Source organism: Pristis pectinata, chromosome 27 (genome assembly GCF_009764475.1).
Source record: "Pristis pectinata isolate sPriPec2 chromosome 27, sPriPec2.1.pri, whole genome shotgun sequence".
Lineage (NCBI taxonomy): Eukaryota > Metazoa > Chordata > Chondrichthyes > Rhinopristiformes > Pristidae > Pristis > Pristis pectinata.
Genome location: NC_067431.1, coordinates 28,222,023 through 28,243,330, shown reverse-complemented (window position 1 = coordinate 28,243,330; position 21,308 = coordinate 28,222,023). Strand labels below are relative to the sequence as shown.

At 41.1% G+C, this 21,308-nt stretch overlaps 1 protein-coding gene across 1 annotated transcript in view; it reads left to right on the top strand.

Annotated features, from left to right (window-relative positions):
* The window catches only part of snx19b (sorting nexin 19b), a 129,263-nt gene extending 114,494 nt beyond the window's left edge, over nt 1-14,769 (top strand). Inside the window, exons 11-12 of the mRNA XM_052039801.1 lie at nt 10,221-10,345; nt 11,505-14,769. Of these exons, the coding sequence (XP_051895761.1) occupies nt 10,221-10,344 (124 nt within the window). The 3' untranslated portion in view covers nt 10,345; nt 11,505-14,769. The remainder of the gene's footprint in view (nt 1-10,220; nt 10,346-11,504) is intronic.
* The last annotated feature ends 6,539 nt before the right edge of the window (nt 14,770-21,308 follow it).

Here is a 21,308-nt window from a genome sequence, read left to right as displayed (position 1 = left end):
TTTGTCTACTGAGTAAAACAGCAAGCAGCCACCAGGAAGACTCAAGTTAATTGCTAGTGATCCTTCTAGGAACAATAAAATTAAGGGTTTGTTTGCTTTATGGTTTCATCTGTGTAATTATTAACTTCTTACTCATAATCCTCTTATTTTTACTAATGGCTTCTCCAGATCTGCTTAGCTGACTATGCAGGCACATAAACTGAGCAAGTGTTGTCAGATTTCCTACCTTTCCAAGGCAACAAACTTCCCACCAGCTTTGCAAATGCACAGTCACTCTCCAGTAGAGTGTATCGAAGCGTGACAGTCAAAATGTTTTACATTTCTCACTGGCGATCTCGGAAGGATGTTCTCATTGCTTTCTACAGTGAAGGATTAAGGTGAAAATTGACTGCAGAATCTCTCAGTACAGAAGTCTTGAGAAAGCCCAGTCTCAGCTGTAATTAGAATTCAATCGATATCAAATTGTATGAAATTACTGTATGTAAGTTGAACCAAATGTTTGGTAGCAATGTTGTCTACTTTGCCAATCTTCATGAGACCAAATGAAATCTGCACTTAATTTTATTTTGTAGTATTCTTGGCTACCAGTAGGTGCTATTAGCACTATGGAGGCATCTCATGGGACAGGAAAATAAGAGAAGAAGCCTTGCTTTGTAGCTCAGTATTGGAAAGCTGTGTAGGATATATTTTTCAAGTGACCCATAGCTCATAAAACATTTTTAAAAATCTCATGCATTTGAAAGGACCTGGAGCCGTTTACTTGTCACTTTTTATTGGAAAACCTTTGTATATATTATGTTAAAAAATTTAATTAGAACTAAGTATTTGATATAGTGGACACATTTTCCACATGCTGGATTGCATTTAAGCAAGCCAGTATAACCATGAATAAGATTATGTTGCTTTAAATAGTGCACTTCTTGGGCAGGATCTGGCTGCAGGCATTAGATTTTTAGGGTTCCCTCAAAAAATTGTTAGGAAAAGCATACCAAATATATGTTTTCATTGCCAAATCTGGTTCAATATTTTGAGAGTTGAATATAGTTCAGTTCCCACAATCCCCACTTTATGCTTTTCCAAACAACATTAACAAATATTTAGTCCAAGAATTTTGTCTTTATTGGTAGCAGGATCCCAGGTTAAATCCTGATCCACTCTATCCCAAAGCTGTCGTGGTCCACAGTTCCACTTTATTCTTTGCTATATTTTTCTTTTCTTTAAAATCTCAAAGGTCGCAGATGTCATCACCCTTGAATTCCAATGCCCCTCCTGACCTTTCTCTTTCTTTACTTTCCTCTGACTCCATGTCTCCCATCAGCACCACTCCTTACCACGTTTTCACCATCTCTTCTGATTTTCTGAGCAGTCTGACCAATGTTTAGTGCAGCTGCAAGACGGCATCCCAACTCTTGTACTCAGTGCCTCGGCATAAGAAGGCAAGCATGCTGAATGCCTTCTTCGCTACCCTTTCTGCATGCGTGGCCATTTTCAGGGAGCTTTGAACTTGCACTGCAAGGTCCTGCTGTAGATAACACTACTGAGGTCCCTACCTTTTATTGTGTATGTTCTGTTAATATTTGACATCCCAAAATGCATTACCTCACACTTGCCTGGACTAAACTCCATCTGCCAACACTCTGCCCAACGTTCCAACTGATCTATGTCCCTCTGTATCCTTTCAGAAACATCTTTGCTATATACTACACTGATTTTTGTGTTGTCAGCAGACTTATTAATCAGTCCATCTATATTCTCATCTAAGTCGTTTATGTATATAATAAACAATGGTCCCAGCACCAATCCCTACAGTGCACCACGAGTTACAGATTTCTGATTAGAAAAACACCCCTCAAACACTACCCTCTGCTTCCTATTGCCAAGCCAGTTTTGGACCCAGTTTGCCAACACTCCTTGGATCCCTTACGCCCTAATCTTCTGGACCAGTTTACTATGTGGGACTTTGTCAAAAGCCATGCTAATGTCACTGCCCTGCCTTCATTAATTTTCTTGGTTACTTCAAAAAAACTCAATCAGGTTTGTGAGTCAGGATTTCCCTACACAAAATCATGTTGCCTCCCAGTCAGTCCCTGCCTTTCCAAGTGAACATAAATCCTATCCCTTCAGATTTTTTTTCCAGTAATTTCCCTCCTGTTGATGTAAGGCTTACCAGCCTGTAGTTTTCTGGCTTATCCCTCTGCCCCTTTTGAATAAGGGAACAACGTGAGCTATCCTCCAGTTTTCTGTTCCCTCACCCGTGCTAACGAAGATGCAAAAATCTCTCTCAGAGCCTCAGCAAACTCCTACCTTGCTTCCATAGATCCCATCAGGCCCTGGGGATTTATCCACCTTAATGCGTGCCAATACCTCTAACACTGACATAGGCATGTTCCAAAATACCAGTGTACCCCTCCCTTAACTCTCCACCCCCCACATCCTTCTCCCTGGTGAATACTGATGAGAAGTATTCAGCCTGGATCCTGCTCACATCCCCTGGCTCCTCATGTAGATTTCCCTTTTGGTTCCTGATGGGACCTACAATTTCCCCAGTTACCCTCTTCCTTCTAATACACTTAAGTTTATGGGATTCTTCTTAATTCTGCTTGTCAAGGGCATTTCGTGTCCTCTTTTTACCCTCCTGATTTCTTTCTTCTCTCCCAAAACCCCTATAAACTTCAAAGGACTCTCTCAGTAGCAAAAGCCAATATCTGACATGTGTTTCCTTCCTGTTTCTGATCAATTTCCTTTGTTAACCATGGTTCTCTGATCTTACCATCTTTGTTTCTTACCCTTACAGGTAAGACTCTGAGCCTTTACTACTTGCCTTTAAGCAACACCCACTTATTGGATGTTGTTTTTCCTTCTAGAAGCTGCTCCTAATCTACTTTTGCCAGGTCCTGCCTTATAGTGTTGAAATCAACCCTCCCCCAATTTAAGGCCCTAACCCAAGGACTAACCTTATCTTTTTCTCTATTACCTTGAAACTTATTGAACTATGGTCGCTGTTTCCAAAGGCTTCCTTCACAGACACTTCCACCACTTGCCCACCCTCAATCCCTAAGGAAAGGTTGAGTTCAGCACCTTCCCAAGTAGAATTCTGCATACTGCTTTAAAAACAGCTCTTGAATGCGTTTCAGGAATTCCATCCCATCTAAGCCCCTTACACTGAGGCACGCCCAGTCAATATTGGGAAAGTTAAAATTCCCCCACTACTACAACCCTATTGTTATTACACCCTACTGTGATTTACAACAAATTTGTTCTTCTAATCCCCACTGACTATTGGGAGACCTATAATATAACTCCATCAAAGTGACCATGCCTTTCTTATATCTAAGTTCTCCCAGTATAGCCTCATTGGCTGATCCCTCCACGAAATCCTCCCTGAGTACTGCCGTAATACTGTCCCTGATTAGCAGGGCAACACTCCCTCCCTTTCTCACACCTGAAACTTCTCTACCCTGGAACATTGAGCTGCTAGTCCTGCCTTCCCCTCAATCATGTTTCCGTGATTGCAACAACATCAAAATCTCATGTGCTGATCCATGCCTTCAACTCATCTGTCTTAGTTAAGTCTATCAGCACTCTCATGCTTCCCCACCTGTCTCTGTTGCTCTGCCCACTAGACTGGAGACAGATTTAGAAAGAGAAAGGAAGAGTCAGAGATGCATCAGATTGGGGGGCTACTGGGCACCTGCATTCAGTCCTCAGGAGCAACTCAGAATTCCCTGATTCTGCCACTTCAATTCTCTATTCCATTTCTATTCTGACCTATTTGTCTGTCCTCTTGCACTATTATAATAAGGCTTGGGTATATTGCAGCCTTCTGACTTGATGGAAGACTTTACAACTGTGCTATCAGGAGAGGCTGGACAAACTTGGGCTCTTTTTCTCTGGAGCAGCAGAGGCTGAGGGGTGATCTGTTGGAGGTGTATAAAATTATGAGGGGCATAGATAAGGTGGACAAGCAATATCTTTTTCCCCATTATTGAGCGATCTATTACCAGAGGGCGTACATTTAAGGTGAGGGGGGTAGGTTCAGAACAGACGTGAGGGGTACATTTTTTACTGAGAGAGTGGTGGATGCCTGGAATGCATTGCTTGATAGGTTGGTGGAGGCAAATTCATTGTGGGCTTTCAAGAAGGGCTTGGGTGGGCACATGAATGAGAGGAAAATAGAGGGATATGGGCATTCTGTAGGCAGGAGGGAATAGCTATGTCGGCACAATATTGTGGGCCGAAGGGCCTGTTCTGTGCTGTATTGTTCTATGTTCTTAGAGGAACTCACTTCCGCTGCTTCAAGCAGGACTGGCCATTTCTGCCCTGAGTCATTGATCTGTGATATTGGCTCAGTTTCTCTCTCTCCATCAGCACAGCCTGACCTGCTGACCATGCCTATAGCCCTGTGTTTCACAACTGTTGTATTCCACTTGACACATGTTCCCAGACAATGTAAGCATGTTTCTGCATCTTTTTGGTTAAAACATTGACATTCACAATCAATAGAAGAAATATTATTTGTTCCAGAGTTTCTTGCTGGGACGAAGTAGTAAACTGAAGAGCTTCTGAAAGCTCTAATAGTGTGTTGGCCACTGCTGGTGCATGGAAATAATGTTGAGTATTCTCCTGAGGTGCATGCTTTTATCACTTCTTCAACTTGTTATACAGAATAAGTAATGGACAAAATAATACTGAACATAAAGAGCATAAAATATATTCCAGATAGAACTGGGACAGCTTGGAAGTGGCAAACAATGAAACCATCTCTGGGCAAAATATTTAATACGCATAGTTTAAACCATTCTCTTGAAAGAACCAGGTGTCTTTATAATTTAGTTGCTTGTCTTTCACCTTCATTTTATGCAGCAAATTGAATTCAACAGTTCATTATTTGTTAGCAGTAAAAGTTTCGTGTGGAATCTTTACAGTGCATTTTTTTCTGCTTTGGAAGCTGAAAAAGGGCTTTACCAATGTTTTTATGGAAATCCTTCTTACAGATGTATTGATACTCAGCAACTTAAATAGTCCATTTGCACTCTCCCCTATACCTTTTATTTTTAAAGGTAGTGTGTCTTTTCTGAGGTTCCTGATTTCTGCCAGGGTAATTTTTGATCCAGTCACACGACCGTGGGCTACATGTGTGTGGTTGCATTGATTCCCCATCCACAGCCTGGCTGAGATTGAGCGTAAAGCCAACTTGTTTTATTCCATAAATATTGGTGCCAAGGCACCCTGCCTTTTAAATCTTTTAGAATGATAACCTCTCGCAAGATAAATTGCCTTTGACTGTTGAGCCTTCACTATAACTGATGTTGACACACCAGCTTGCTTGCTTCTAATTAATTTCATATTTTCAAGCTTAGTTCCCTAGTTGATTCCATCCCTTTCATTGAACCAGACTGATTGGAACCTTGGTGTCATTTCTGACCCTGACGAGCCTCAGGCCATTTATCTCTGCCATCACAAAGACCGCTGATATAATACCGCCTGACTTTACCTCAACCAAAGGTCATCTGCGACTGATCCATGCTTTCCTTGCCAAGACTTGACTGTTCTCACGCCCTGGCTGGCCTCCCTCGTTCCAATCTATGTAAACTTAAAATAACCCAAGACACCGCCACCCATGCCCTAATCCAATTCACCCATCATCCCTGCGCTTGCTGACCTACTTTGACTCCCTTTTAAACAACATGTTGATGTTAAAATTTGCTTCTTTGCTTTAAAGTCTCTTCATGTTCTTGCTTCTCCCTATCATTGTAATCTTTTTCAGTTCTTTAACCTGTTAGTCATTTGATTATCATTGATGACCCTGTCTTCAGCTGACAGGGACCTACGCTCTGGAATTCCCTCTCTAACCTCCCCTGCAACTCAACTTCTCTTTAAGACGTTCCTCAACTCCTCGTTTGGTCAAACTTTGGTTTCAAATTCATTTATAAAGCTACGGTGAAATGCCTCAGGACATCTTGCTGTGCAATGACCCTTTCTTAAAATTAATTGTAGAGATGTGGTTGGTAAGGTTGCCATTCATTAGCATTCATTGCCTTTCTGAAGATGGTGGTCAACTGTCTTCTGGTGAAGGTAGTTTCACAATGCTGTGGGATAGGAATTTCTAAGACTTAAATCCTGTGATGCTGAAGAAAGTGGCATATTTCAGGTCAGAGTGGTATGCAGCTTGGAGAGGTGTGTGAACCGCAGGTGGTAGTAATTCAATGTGCCTTCTGCCATTGGTGGTAGAGTTGGTCAGCTTTCAGAGTGGACAAAGCATGTGTGTTTTATAGATGACACACAGTGTAGCCACCATGTGCTGGTGGTAAATGAAATTAATATTTAAGATAATGGATGTGTGCCAGTCAAGTGGGGAGTTTTTTCCCGAATGGTGTCAGGCTTTTGCATGTTCTTAGAGCTGCATTGGTCTTGGCACACTCCCTGATTTGTGCCTTGTAGATGGGGGAAAGGTGTTGGGTGTCAGGACATGAGGATGCCCAGCCTCTGACCTGCTCTTGTAACCACAGTATTTATGTGACTGGTCCTGTTGAGTTTCTGGTCCCCAGAATGTTGCTGGAAGGGGTGTTGGTGATAGTAATTCCCTTAAATATCAAAGGTAGATGTTCTTTCTTGTGGAAAATGGTCACAGCATTGTGCAAATGTTTCTTGCCACTTATTAGTTGATAATATTGAATAGGGCGTGCTGCATGCAAGGGTGGACTGTTTCTGAGAAGTTTCAAAAGGAGTTGAACATTATGATTTCCCCACTCCTAATCTTATGGTGAAGAAAGGTTCATTGTTAAAACAATGGAAGATGACAAGGACACTGCCCTGAGGAACTCTTGCAGAGTTGTCCTTGGCCTCCAACAATCACAATAATGTTTCTTTGTTTAAGGTATAGCTCCAAGTATTGGAGTGTTTTCTCCTTGTTGCCCATTGACTTCAGCTTTATTAGGGCCTCTTGATACCACATTTTGTGAGATGTTGGTTGATCAAGAGCAGTCACCCTCACCTCATCTCTGGAATTCAGCTGTTTGATCCATGTTTAGACCAAGGTTGTGATGAGGCCTGCAGGTAGTGGTTCTTGCAAAACCTCAAACTGGGCACTAGTGAGCAGGTTATTAGCGAGTTTTTCTCTTGTTGAACAGCCCCTTGGGATCGAGGATGACTTGCTTCCACTCTGGTTCTGTGGGCTATGAGTTGACACCTCTGGGGCAGGAGGTGCTTTGGGCTGGATAGATGATTTGTGAGGTGGCCCATTCCTTCCATAATTTCTGCAGCACTCTGTGTGTTCATCGCCCAGGGAATCCCAATGGTCAGTGGGAATGTTGCCATCTTTCAAGAAGGCCATGAGCACATCCGTGAATCTTCCCTTCTGTCTGCCTGATACTCTGTGACTGGGCTTGGAATAAGGCATCGGTTTTCGAAGTCTGCTGTGGGCAATTGCTACCTGAAAGCGTGTTGATGACATCATCCATCATTTTAGACTGAGAGTAAACTGGTTGGGTGGTAATTAGCCAGACTGGATTTGTCTTGATTTTTGTGAACAGGATTACTTGTGTATCTTTCTGTATTGTTGGTTTGATATCTGTTTATAAATAAGTCAATGGAAGATGTAGTGGCTTTTCCACATAAGTAAATGGTATATGTGTATATCGATTGTGTTCATGTTTAAAGTCATTTTAAAAGGTTATTGAATCATATCCACTGCCTCCTGGAAAGCAATCCAAATGCCAATTAAATTGGAGTTGGACGTCATTTACAGCAAGTATTTGGCACAAGATTCCAGTCGCCGTATTGCATTTTAATCAAAAATACCTAAAGCTTTTATTTGGACTAAAATTGAAATTCAGCTCCATTCAAATAACTGTCAAGATTTCATGCACACCTCAGCCCCCAGTCTAACTGTACCATATGGTGTAAAGCTGCCTTTTGTTCCTAACCCTTTGAGGACATTGTGTACAGCATTCAGAAATAATGATGGTTGTTTCTTTTTATTTTTTTGAAAGTCCTCAAAGACGAACACGTTTCAAGAGTCTCTATGGGTATTGCTGGATTTTTAAAATTTTGACTCAGTGCCTGAGGAACATCTCAAATGCTGTTAAAATGTACTACAGTGGGTTAGAATGCTTTTTTCATCTTTAACCACAACCTAGACTCACTGGATCCAAAGTGAAGGAACACAGATGAATGAATGTGACAACCGACTGTGTAACCATTCACCATCAGTTGAATGCTTAAGTGCTGTGGGCAGCACAATGTACAACCGTTGGTGCTGCTGCCTCACAGCTCCAGACACCCAGGTACATGTCTGACCTTGGGTGCTGTCTGTGCAGAGTTTGTACATTTTTACACTGACCAGGTGGGTTTCACAGTAGTGTAGATGGGCAGGCACGGTAGTGTAGTGGTTAGTGTGACGCTATTACAGTGCGAGCAACCCGGGTTCAATTCCGGCCGCTGTCTGTAAGGAGTTTGTATGTTCTCCCCATGTCTGCGTGGGTTTCCTCCACATCCTCTGGTTTCCTTCCACATTCCAAAGACGTACGGGTTAGGAAGTTGTGGGCATGCTGTGTTGGTGCCGGAAGCGTGGCGAAACTTGCGGGCTGCCCCCAGAACACTGCGCAGAGGATGCATTTCACTGTGTGTTTCGATGTATTAGCAACTGTATATTGCCCCTAGTGAGTGCCAGGAGAATTGTTGGGGGAGGGGAATTGATGGGCATGTGAAAGAAATAAGTGGGTGAATGGACTGATGGGAGTATTCTGAGAGCTAGCATGGATTCAGTAGGTGAATGGTCTCCTATGTCATGAGAAAATAAGAAATATGAGTTCTGACACAACTACATCTAGTGCAGTTGGACCCTACCATTGTCTGCCAAGACTTCTCGCTTGTATTTCCCTAGTTTCTCCATCTCCCCTCAGGCCTTCTCCAAACACATCTTCACCATCCTGTTCCCTAGACTTCTAAATAAACCACTGACCACCTGACTTCCCCTCCTCCTCACTATGTTGGCTAATATCGTTTGTGGTTCTAGCTCCTTGGGCACCCTTCAGCTCTGTTTCAGATCTCCTATCATCAGTCCTTTTCTCAAGAAACCAGCCCTGAAGTCTCAGCCCTTGCAAACTGATTTTTCATTTCCAAATTTCCCTTCTCTTCAGAATTATTAAACAAGTTTTAATCAACCAAATTCATGCTTGTCTTACCTGGATCTCCTTGTATGAATCCTTCAATCAGATATTTGTTGTCGCTGCGGTATTGGAATGGCCCTGATTAAAATCACTAATGACATCTTAAGTGACTGCATAGTCTATCCCTCCTTGTGTACTACATGTGTAAAGTAGTAATCCATCCCTTCTGGACCTGTCTGCGGTCTATGACATGACAGACCTCATCATCCACCTCCAATGCCTCTCCACCATTGCAGCCGGAAGGGATTGCAATCACTTGCCTCCACTAATGTAACCGGTCACATTGCTTTCACTAGCAATGGCTTTTTCTCCTGAGCCTGTGTCATTGGCTCTGGGTATCCCACATGGATCTATCCTTACCCCACCTCATTTTCTCAATTAATTAATTCTGAATGTTTTTTTTAATTAATGATTGATTTATGCATTTTGATAATGTAAACATCTGTTTCTCGGGAAATATAAATATACCTCGCTAATGATGAATGGACCAAATATCTTTACTATTAGGCTTTTGGCAAGGCTGGCATTTATCCCCTATCCCCCATTGCCCCTGAGAAGGCAGGAGTGAGCCGCTGCAGTCCAAGTTTTCATACAGTGAAATGGCTTGTGGGGCCATTTTAGAGGACAGCTGTGTGTCAACATTGCTGTGTGTCTGGAGTCACATGTAGTTCAGACTGGGTAAAAACAGTAGACTCTCAAAGGAACAGTAATCAACATACATATTTCATTCCAGTGGAAATAGACAATTTGGACAAATTTAATTACTGGGTGCCCCAGCTCTGAGCTTCATATGTATTAGATATTTGCTTATAGATGTCAATTTACAAAATTTTCAAGATTTTCCAACCATTTCAATGGACACTCACATGGCCCATGAATTCGACAACTTGTCTTCACACTCAAGTGCACGTTACCTGTAACTCTGTCTTTACAACACTACTTCACAATACTTACCGTGAAACCTTTCTTGAGAATCTCTATCTTCCTTTAAGATCATGTTGCTCTATTTTTGCTGTAACTCTGCAATCTTTGAACATTCTCTATTTATAGACATCTGGTATACTGCATTTGGGATCTACTGCTAGAGTTCCTAATCCCTGAAGCTTCTAGCGAGGAGTTCCAAAAGTCTCTGTTAACCTTGGCTTCAGGAAGCTCAGAGAAAGTACTGGGATGAGGTAAGTGGCTGATCTGTAGAATATTCTCATTGGCATTTTCTTCTGTGAAAATGCCTGGCAATGCCTGGCATCCACCTACTTTGACTGTCATGAAGATTTACTGTCTTCAGTCCTCCTTTATGATAAAGCATCCAATCCTGAAAACTCCTTTTGTAGTTACTAGTCTAGCTAAGTGCACCAAGTCAAATTTATCATCATGTGCACAAGTACGGTGAGGTACAGGTACAACTAAAAACTTGCTTACAGCAACATCACAGGCACATAGGTACAGACAACACACAGAATATAAATTATACACAACTTTATACAAAGCAGTGAAGAAAAAGACGGCAAAACAAGACACTAGTGCAAAAACACTATTAGAAAGAAGTCCATGGTAGTGCAAGAGGTCCGTAGTATTCTATTGCTGAGGTAGGATTAGGTTTGTGCAGGTCGGTTTATGAACCTGATGGTTTTAAGAAAGTAGCTATGCCTGACCTGAACCTAGTGGCATGGGACTTCAGGCTTCTGTACCTCCTGCTGGATGGTAGGAGCTGGAGAGAGGTTACATTTTGCAGGCTTCATGCAGGAGAACACTTGTATACTCACCACTTCCAAGTATCGTCATCTTATGAATCAAGAAAGACATCCAGTATGATTCTCCTTAACTTTAGGTGACTAATACAGCAAGAGCCACTTAAAGGAAAAGCTGCCTGCCTTCCACTCTGGTTTGTTCCATTGTGTAATAAATTCCAACTGTCTATTCTACTTTTTAAAATTTCCTCAGTCTAGTAGTTTAGAAGTGGCATATCAACAATTGCATCAGCCATGAACCTATTGGTACAAAATTCAGTTGTACCTGCGAGCCAGGGTTGCAGTCACGTTCCAATCCTGAAATAAGTGATTTTTGTTCTTGCATAACACTGAAACAAAGGTACTAATCATCTGAATTTCCAGGCCAACATCTCCACCTTAAAGGCTATTTAAGTTTAAAGACTGTGAAATTTATCCAGAATTGTAAAGTGGTATTTATTTATTAACAGCTGAAACACCACCTTAAAGGCTATTTAAGTTTAAAGACTGTGAAATTTATCCAGAATTGTAAAGTGGTATTTATTTATTAACAGCTGAAACAAGGTTTACCACAGGATTCACTTATAGCTTTTTCTCTCTTGTTTAGCCAAGAACCATCTCCACCCATCGACTGAATATAAGGGAAATGTGTCTCAAGAACATCACTGGGACGTTAATCATCTTTTTGCCCAAGTGGGTGCAAGATAAATGCTTAGCCTAAATTCTGTAGATTTCAGCTTCAGATTCATAGTAAAATGGCAGCCCTAAATAATCAGTTATTTATTGAAAACGTAATGCATGTTAGAAATTATCTTGCATTGTGTCCAGCTTTGTTGATTGGAGGTGATCTGAATGGGATATTTTACATTGTATTGGCCCTCTTCAGTGGAGAGAATGTGTACAAGGAAACCAAGATAATTGTAATGTTCAATAGGCAATACTACTGAAACCAGCATTTCTCATAAAAGTGAGTTTTAAATGGCTTTAGATTCATTAGATGCCAACGCCTCTGAGGTAGGTTTATACAGCAGGTTTCTATACCATTCCTTCTCGCAATTCTTCCATATTAATGACTAAGCTGCTTTATAATGTTTGTACTGCCAAGGCCAGTCTCCACAAATGCACTAATTAAATAATATTTATTCAAACATTCCTAAAACATAAATACTAGCAGTGATTAGCACAATGTGCACTTACTGTTTAGCACTTTTTGGGCACCAAGTCCATGAAATTCTTCCGAATTGTTTCATTTCAGCTTGTATGGATCTTACAAATGTGGAGGAGTATCTTTTTTCATGTTAGATGGGTCTTCCTCTGCACTTTCAGCAGAGGGACAGCTTTGAGGAATTTCTCAGGCAAAGAACGTTAAAAAAGGCAAGCTGCATTCCATCCTTGGTACAGCATTGTGCCTGAGAGCCAGTCCTTGTGTATATCACAATATGGCCTTGGATATAACAGAGGACATCAAAATTAATTTTATTCCATTCAAGGCATGGTTGGAAAAAGAGCTTTGTTCATGAACAGCCTATTTAATTGCTATATATTTTCTAATTTGTTGACTTGCTTGAGTGATATGCATGTTGGACTGTCAGGAAAAGCTGCAGTATGAGAAGTACTGCTTTGTAATTTTGACTAGATGTGAGTTTGATGTTAAATGACACTGCTGGAAATGCTCAGCAACACAAGCAACATCTGTGGAGAAAGGAACAGGTAACGCTTAGTTCAATGGCCTTTCTTCAGAGAATGACCTACTGAGTATCTCCAGCATTTAATTTTTTCATTTTACATTTCCAGCAATTGCAGTACTCTGTGTTTCTGTGAATTTGATATTTATAGCTTCTAAAAATGAGATTTTTTATTTTCAGTCTCACTTATAATGTTGATGAAGGTTAATTATTTGTAAACTCGTATTGCAGATTTTTTCATTCCACAGTTGGCATTCATAACTAATGCAGCATGAAATGTGCTTCCTGTCTGGATGAAATAGAGTGCTTTCACTATTTGGTCTTGACTCTCTTTTCCATCTCTTCCTCTGTACATCTGCTGTGCAGTGAGCTGTTGTTTGTTGCTTATTTCATTAAATATTTATTTTAAAGTTAGCACCTTGAAGATAGAAGTAAGTGTCCAAATGTGTCAAATCATTCTGCATTCGATTTTAACCGTTGTCTTTGAGCCTGTAAAGGTCTGTCTTGTGTAGACAAAGAATGAAATAGTGAACAGCATCAAAGCACAAATGCAGGGTTAAACCATTCACTGAATTCTCTGGGAGCCATTCTCTCCTATCTTGCTGAGCCTGCTGTTTGCTTTAGAAATAGAACAGACTTTGAGAATGCTGTTTGGTTTGGTAGAGCAATCAAACAGGTATGGAGCTAAACCACCATCTCCAGCTAGCTCCATCTGGGATCTTAAGTACTTGTGTTAAAATCAGGGAGTGTTATCATTGTGTAGAAATGTAAGTTCCAATTTGTGGAAAGTTTAAACAAATACTAACTCTCCCAAAACAAAAAAAATAGAGCCTTCCTTCCTCCTTCACACTAACACCCCGGCAGACACAACTGGGACTCCCATGCACAATAAATCCATGCACTCATACTCAGGAAATTCAAGTTGACCCAGTATTCCTCAGCTTCTCACCTGCTCCCTTTCCTTTTCCTAACTCCCAGCCTTTGTTTCCACGGTCCATGTAGTGTCAAATTCAGTCTCTTAAATTTCCTGAGCTGGAGGATTAATTATTATAAAAAGACTAAATGTCTAAATCTCTCTTTCAGGGAGCAACCTTTTCTCAGCTATTGAGGGAGTACAAGAGTTGTTACTCCTTCTATATGAAGTCCCTAAAGCTGATCTCAACTACAGGTAGTTTCATATGTCAGTGAAGCTAATCATAAGCTTTGTAAGATTAATGTAAAATGCAGCAAGAACCAGACGTAATTAAGCCAAGAGTAGGATTGGCCCAAAGAAAATATATCATTGCTTGTTGTATTCTCTTTACCTTCCTCATCTTTTGTTTTGTGTTTGTGGAATAAACAGTGAATTTGTCAATTGCATCTGATTTTTGGAACATTAACACCCATGCACTGGGTTTAAGAGTATTGTATAGTTTTGTGGACATGCTTAAAGAGAAGAAAATTAGATCAGGCTTCAAGGTAGCTATAAATAGAGTTCAAGACTTGATGCTGTTGCTGAAGTGTATGCTGTTGATGAGAAGCTGAAGTACTTTATAGTGGAGCCCACTGGCTTGATCCCGGTTGAACATAATGGAAATCCATAGTGGCAGACACACAAGGTGCTATTTTAAGCATTCCTGTTTTTCCAAAGTGACACTTCAGTTAGGCGCCACTGTTTTGCATCAGAATATTATTGAGTAACCATGGATATAGTGTATGTTTGCATAAATAATGCAGTGCATGCTCAATTATAATTACTATTTGTCTCAAACGTTAAGTGTTCAGTGAGAGTTCCCAGTTGTAAAACTCAAGCCTGCTGCTTCTAAGAATTGTGAACTTGTCAAATATACAACGTCATCTTCCCACTAGCCTTCCAGTAATGGAGCCAGTTTTAACCATTCCCCCAAGGTGAGGACCAGTAAGTCACACTTTCATTATGCACTCTGTCCAGTGAAGTCAATTGGAAGGAAAATGGTACAGAGTGGTGCACAGGGGATCACCCTACTGCTGGCTGTTACCATTGCTGGTGGCAACATTTAAAATCAGCTGGGCTGGTTCTGCTCAAAGTTTGTATTGTACTTAACACTGACAATGTACTGATATATGGAGAACTATGTGGTCAGGTTTTGTAAAAGAGTTATAGTTTATGATGTTGATTGTGCACTAATGTTCTATAGAATAAAGCTTTGAAGATGAGTGTAACTGTCAGATCCTCTGGTCAGTTTTATTCTCAACCTTTGTTTAAGGTCATCACTGCTTCAGTACCACTGCAAAAAGGGTTTCCAGGCAAAAGAAATGGTCCACCATTTTTTTTTCATGTTTCAGAACAACTTCCAATAAGTGTTTTGGATTGGAGAAAATCATCTACATCTTCAGGAGTTTTTTTTTATCTGTATTTCAAGAAGCAGGACACGATGGAGACTTGAATTATCTTTCATTCACAATTCAACTCTAGGGCTTTAAGCATTTAAAAGTATGGATGTCTGGATTTACTTTGCAACTTACTGTTCTGCAGGATAGGAGAGTTGTTGTCGAGGCTATTCCTCAGTACCCTTGAAGTGAGTCTAGACCATTTCAGACAGGAGTTCAGAACCAGCTGTTTTGCTGTGGTTCTGAAGTCACCAATAGGCGAGGGCAGCAGATTTGCTTCCTAAAGGAATTTTGCGGTAACTAAATTAGAACATAGAACAGTACAGCACTGGAACAGGTCCTTTGGCTCACGATGTTGTGCCGAACTAATTAAATTAGTAATCAAATGCCCAACTGAAGTAGTCACTTCTGCCTACACAATGTCCATGTCCATCCATTTCCTGCACATTCATGTGCCTGTCTAAGAGCCTCTTGGAACACCTTTATCATATTTGCCTCCACCCCCACCCCTGACAGTGCATTCCAGGCACCCACCATTCTCTATGTAAAAGAACTTGTCCCGCACATCTCCTCTGAACTTACCCCCTCAGCTTAAATGCATGCCCTCTAGCATTAAAAATTTCAACCCAGGGAAAAAGGTACCGGCTGTCCATCTATGCCTTCAATAATCTTATAAACCTCTATCAGATCTCCCCTCAGCCTCCGCCGCTCCAGAGAGAACAACCCAAGTTTGTCCAACCGTTCCTTATAGCACATGCCCTCTAATCCAGGCAGCATCCTGGTGAACCTCTTCTGCACCCTCTCCAAAGCCTTCAAATCCTTCCTGTAATGGGGCGACCAGAACTGAATGCAGTACTCCAGATGCGGCTTAACTAGAGTATTATAAAGCTGCAGCACAACTTCCTGACTCTTGAACTAATAAAGGCAAACATGCCAAACGCCGCCTTTACCATCCTATCAACGTGCATAGCCACTTTCAGGGAGCTATGGACTTGGACCCCAAGATCCCTCTGCACATCAACACTGTTAAGAGTCTTGTCATTAGCAATATTCTGTCTCTTTACATTTGATCTCCCAAAGTGCAACACTTCACATTTGGCCGGGTTAAACTCCATCTGCCATTTCTCTGTCCATATCTGCAATTGATCTATATCCCACTGTATCCTTTGCCAGTCTTCTACACTATCCACACCACCACCAATCTTTGTATCATCTGCAAACTTTCTAGCTCACCCATCTACGTTTTCATCCAGGTCATTTACATACATCACAAACAGCAGAGGTCCCAGTACGGATCCTGCGGAACACCACTAGTCACAGACCTCCAGCTAGAATAAGTCCCATCGACCACTACCCTCTGTCTTCTATGGACAAGCCAGTTCTGAATCCAAACAGCCAATTCACCGTGGATCCCATGCATCTTAATCTTCTGGATGAGCCTCCCATGAGGCACCTTGTCAAACGCCTTACTAAAATCCATGTAGAAAAATCCATGTAGACAACGTCTACGGCTCTGCCTTCATCAATCACCCTCGTCACCTCCTCAAAAAACTTGAAATCAAGTTAGTAAGACATGACTTGCCTCACACAAAGCCATGCTGACTGTCCCTAATTAGACCATGGTTTTCCAAATGCTCACAAATCCTATCCCTAAGAATCATCTTCAGTAACTTCCCTACCAGTGACTTGAGACTCACTGTTCTATAGTTTCCAGGATTATCCCTATTTCCCTTCTTGAATAATGGAACAACATTAGCTCCTTGCCAGTCCTCCTGGGACCTCGCCTGTGGCTAGAGAGGACACGAAGACCTTGGTCAAGGCTCCAGCAATCTCATCTCTTGCCTTCCTCAATAACCAGGGGTATATCTCATCAGACCCTGGGGACTTATCCACCTTAATGTTCTTTAAGAGACCAAACACTTCCTCCATCGTTATCTGGAAATGCCCTCGCATATTAGCACGCTCCACACTATCCTCCATGGCCTTCTCCTTGGTAAATACTGATGCAAAATACTCATTTAGTTGAGATGAAAGGTCTGATTGAGGAGGCTAGACCTCTGTTCTCTGGCTTTTAGTAGAATGAAAGGTGATCTCATTGAGATACACAAAATACTTGAGGGCCCAACAGGGTAGATGTGGGAATGATATTTCCACTGGCCGAACAGTCTCTCGACAGCTTTACTTCTGTTAAAGACTTTTTAAAATGTTTTCTCAAATAGATCAAAATAAAAAAAATACCTCCTTAAAATGCTAGCTTATAACTAAAGTAAAGAAATCACTTTTTCTTCACATGTTTTATGACCCCACTCAACTGCATTCAGTTGTGACTCACTAACCCCTCCATCTGCAATGCTAAGGGCTGGGTGCTGGAGACTGAAAGCTTATTGCATGTCTTGATTAAACTGTCCTGGTCCAACCACATTGATGCCATGGTCAAGAAAGCTCAGCAGTGCCCCTGCTTCCTCAGGAAGCTAAAGAAACTGGGCATGTCCCCTTTGACCCTCACCAATTTTTACTGATGCACCATAGAAAGCATCCTATCCAGATGCATCACGGCTTGGCATGGCAACTGCTCTGCCTGTGACCGCAAGAAACCGCAGAGAGTTGTGGACACAGCTCAGCACGTCACGGAAACCAGCCTCCCCTCCATGGACTCTGTCTACACTTCTTGCTGCTTCAGTAAAGCAGCCAACATAATCAAAGATCCCATCCACCCGGGACATTCTCTCTTCTCCCCTCTCCCATTGGGCAGAAAGTACAAAACCCTGAAGTCACGTACCACCAGGCTCAAGGGCAGTTTCTATCCCACTGTCATAAGACTATTGAATGGTTTCCTACTATGATAAGATGGACTTCTGACCTCACAATCTACCTCGTTATGACCTTGGACTTTATTGTCTACCTGCACTGTACTTTCTCTATATTGTAACACTTTGCTCTCTGTTATTTTCCCGTGTACTACCTCAATGCACTGTTGTGATGAATTGATCTGTATGGACGGTATGCAAGACAAGTTTTACACTGTACCTCGGTACATGTGACAATAATAAACCAATTTACCAACTTTTTTTAATAATCAAAAGTACTTGATTTTGCTGAACACTAATAAAAACTGATAACAAAAAACAGCCATAAATGAAACAAAATTAAAGTTTAAGCTCTAAGTGTGTTGAATATTTTTACATGGGTAAACAACTATTTATTTAATGGCATGGGAATCACTGGCAAGGCCACCATTTATTTCCCTTCTTTATATGTCCTTGAGATTGTGGTGGTGAGCTGACAGTTGATCTGTGTACAGCCGGCTGGTTTAGAGCTGAGTTAATGCTCGGAAGTGTTTAGAGACTGGAGAGTGATTATCAGAAATAAGTGGGGGAGAATTTGAAGCCTTCTTTCATCTATGGTGGTTTAATGTTGCCTCTTCGAGATGCTGCACGTGACCAGCACTTTACAGAACCCATGTTGCAACAGCAAAGAATATATCAACAGGTAAGAAGTGATTGCAAATTGTATACAGAAGCTCTGATATTGCAGATCTTGTGTGACATTCTGATAATATGATGTTCATTATTGGTTTACTACATTAGATGGTGTGGAGAGAATACATGACAAAGAAATGTGTGACTGTCCTAATTCCAAGCATTCTAACTTTGAGCATTCAATGTCTAAAGTCTAAAATTAGTGTCCAAATTTGGGTCTGATGTTTTTGGATAGTTGCAACATAGATCTTTGTATCTCTGACTTATTGGCTTTGAAGTCTGACTGGATTATTGGTCTCTTACATAACAATTGGATGGTTGAGCCTAGTTCCACCATAGTTTATTTCTTGTTAAGATCTTCCCCTTGTGAGCCAACCTCCAACTCCTTTTGCCACAAATGATAAAAACAGTTCAACCTTAAAACAGCATCTTTCTTTCCAGTATAACTATTTCAAAAGTGATGGATTGGATTTGCAAAGTTATACGTCAACAGTACTTGCAGTATGTAATGTCAATGTGTTAACCCGATTTTGAAGTTCCCCTTCTGTCTGTTGGAAGATCACACAGTGCCACAGTTTACTTCAAACGCGTTTATTTAGCAATATATTGCTGGGGAGAAATCTCTTTACTCTCGATAGCTGCGGAGTTCTCCGAAGTACAAAGGAGTAAGCAGTTATTTATACAAACATTTAATTAGCCAGGCTCCACAGTTCTGGGTTGAGCAGGAAACGGACAAAGGGCTACTGCAGATGGACAAAGAGCAGCCTCACACCCCAGGTTCAGCTAATCATTTTGCAATCGGGTGAGACAAAGGCAGGTATCACCTTCATTGTTTGAGACTGCCTTCCCATTTCCCATTAAGATTGACTATCATCTCCATAGTCAAACATAATGGGAATCCAATTAAGTTCCAGACACAGCAATTACCACACAGCACCCAGCCCAGGAAAGCAGTGGTGTGGCTGTTCTGGCCTGAAGGACACTTTTTAAATCAGTATTTCAAGCAGCCATAATTCTCATCCGTTTTATGATATGAATACAGTTATAGTTTATTAATCCTACACCTCCTCAAATGGATACAATCAAAAGTTTTCTCAGTATTATAGAGAACACTCCAAAGCATATCATTAAGGCTGGTACAATAAGCAATATTCAAATATTAATTAAAGGTGTTCACAGCTGCCAGCTGAATTGCTGCGTTTTTTTTTATCACTATGAAGTTATTCCCATTTTTAAAACCTCATTATTTATGTTCTGATCTTTCTGGCATATTTATATTAATTTCCTTCCTCTGAAAAATGTTTACTGTCTTGATACACTCCAGCAATTTGCTCACAAAATTGTCCTTTCCATAACCAATTGTAAAGTAAAATTTTTAGCACAAATTGGAAAGAGTTTGGCATCTGTTTAGCCTTTTCTCTTATGCAACCTTATATGTACACATTAATTTCACATACGTCAATTGTATTATAACTGGACATGAGAGGGAAGCATTTTATACACACAGGAAAAGTGAAAAGCATATTTCTGTAATGTTATACACTCTTTAATGTCTCCCAAAGGATACAAGGGAATATGAGAATACTGGCTCTACAAACATTAAGAAAGCCAACACTCCTGTGGTTTGAATCTGCACACGAGTGTAAGGGAGTGTAGTGCTAATGTTACTAAATGAATAATCCAGAGGCCAGGACTAATAGACCTGGGAATGTGAGTTCATATCCCAGCATGGCATTTTGGGAATTTAAAATAGTCTTAAAATTCTGGAGATTAAATAAAAGCAACATCAGTAAAGTAGTGGTCATGAAGTTATCAGACTATTGTGAAAAAACAACTTGGTTTACTAATGTCCTTTACAAAAGTACTTCCTCTGTTGGGGGAGTTCAGAAAACGGAAACGTAACAAGCACAAGGCCATGTGGGGTAATGTTAACATTTAAGAGGTGTACTGGAAATCTAGAAAGTTCGAGTCTTTTTCACAGGGTAGAAACGTTAAATACTAGAGGGCACAGATTTAAGATGAGAGGGGGAAAGTTTAAAGAAAATCTATAAGGCAGGTTTTTTACACAGAGGATGGTAGGTACCTGGAACTTACTGCCAGTGGAGCTGGTGGCAGGGAATGGAGGGATACGGACCATGTACAGGCAGATGGGATTAGTTTGGATTAGAATCATGGTCAGCACAGACATTGTCGGCCGAAGGGCTGGTCCCTGCACTGTACTTTTCTGTGTTCTAGAATCAGCAGAGTCAGCTGCTTTAAATTCCTGAGCATTAATATATCACATGGCCTGTCCTGAGTCTAGCACATAGATGCAATCACAAGGAAGGTGCCCCAGTGTTTTTACTTTGTAAGGATGTTAAGGAGGTTCGATTTGTTACCAAATACTCCAACAAACTTCGACAGATGTACTGTTGAAAGTGTGCTGACTGGTTGCATCATGGTCTGGTACAGCAATCTGAATGGGCAAGAACATAAGCTGCAGTGAGTAGTGGACGATCCAACACATCACGGGCACATTCCTGCCCACCATCGGTAGTATCTACAGGAGGCGCTGCCTCAAGAAGGCAACATCCATCATCAAAGATCCCCACCACCCAGGCCAAACCATCTTCTCACAGCTACCATCGGGCAGGAGGTACAGAAGCCTGAAGTCCCACATCACCAGGTTCAGGAACAGTCACTTCCCTTCAACCATTTGGTTCTTGAACCAACTGACACAACCCTAATCACTACAGTTTAGCAACATTATGACCACTTTGATCACTTTGCACTCAAATGGACTTTATTTTTGTTCTAATTGTGTGCTTTCTTGTAAAAATTCCGTATAATTTATGTTTAATTTGTGTTTTTCTTGTGAATGCTGCTTCTTTGATGCTATGTGCCATGGTCTAATTGAAC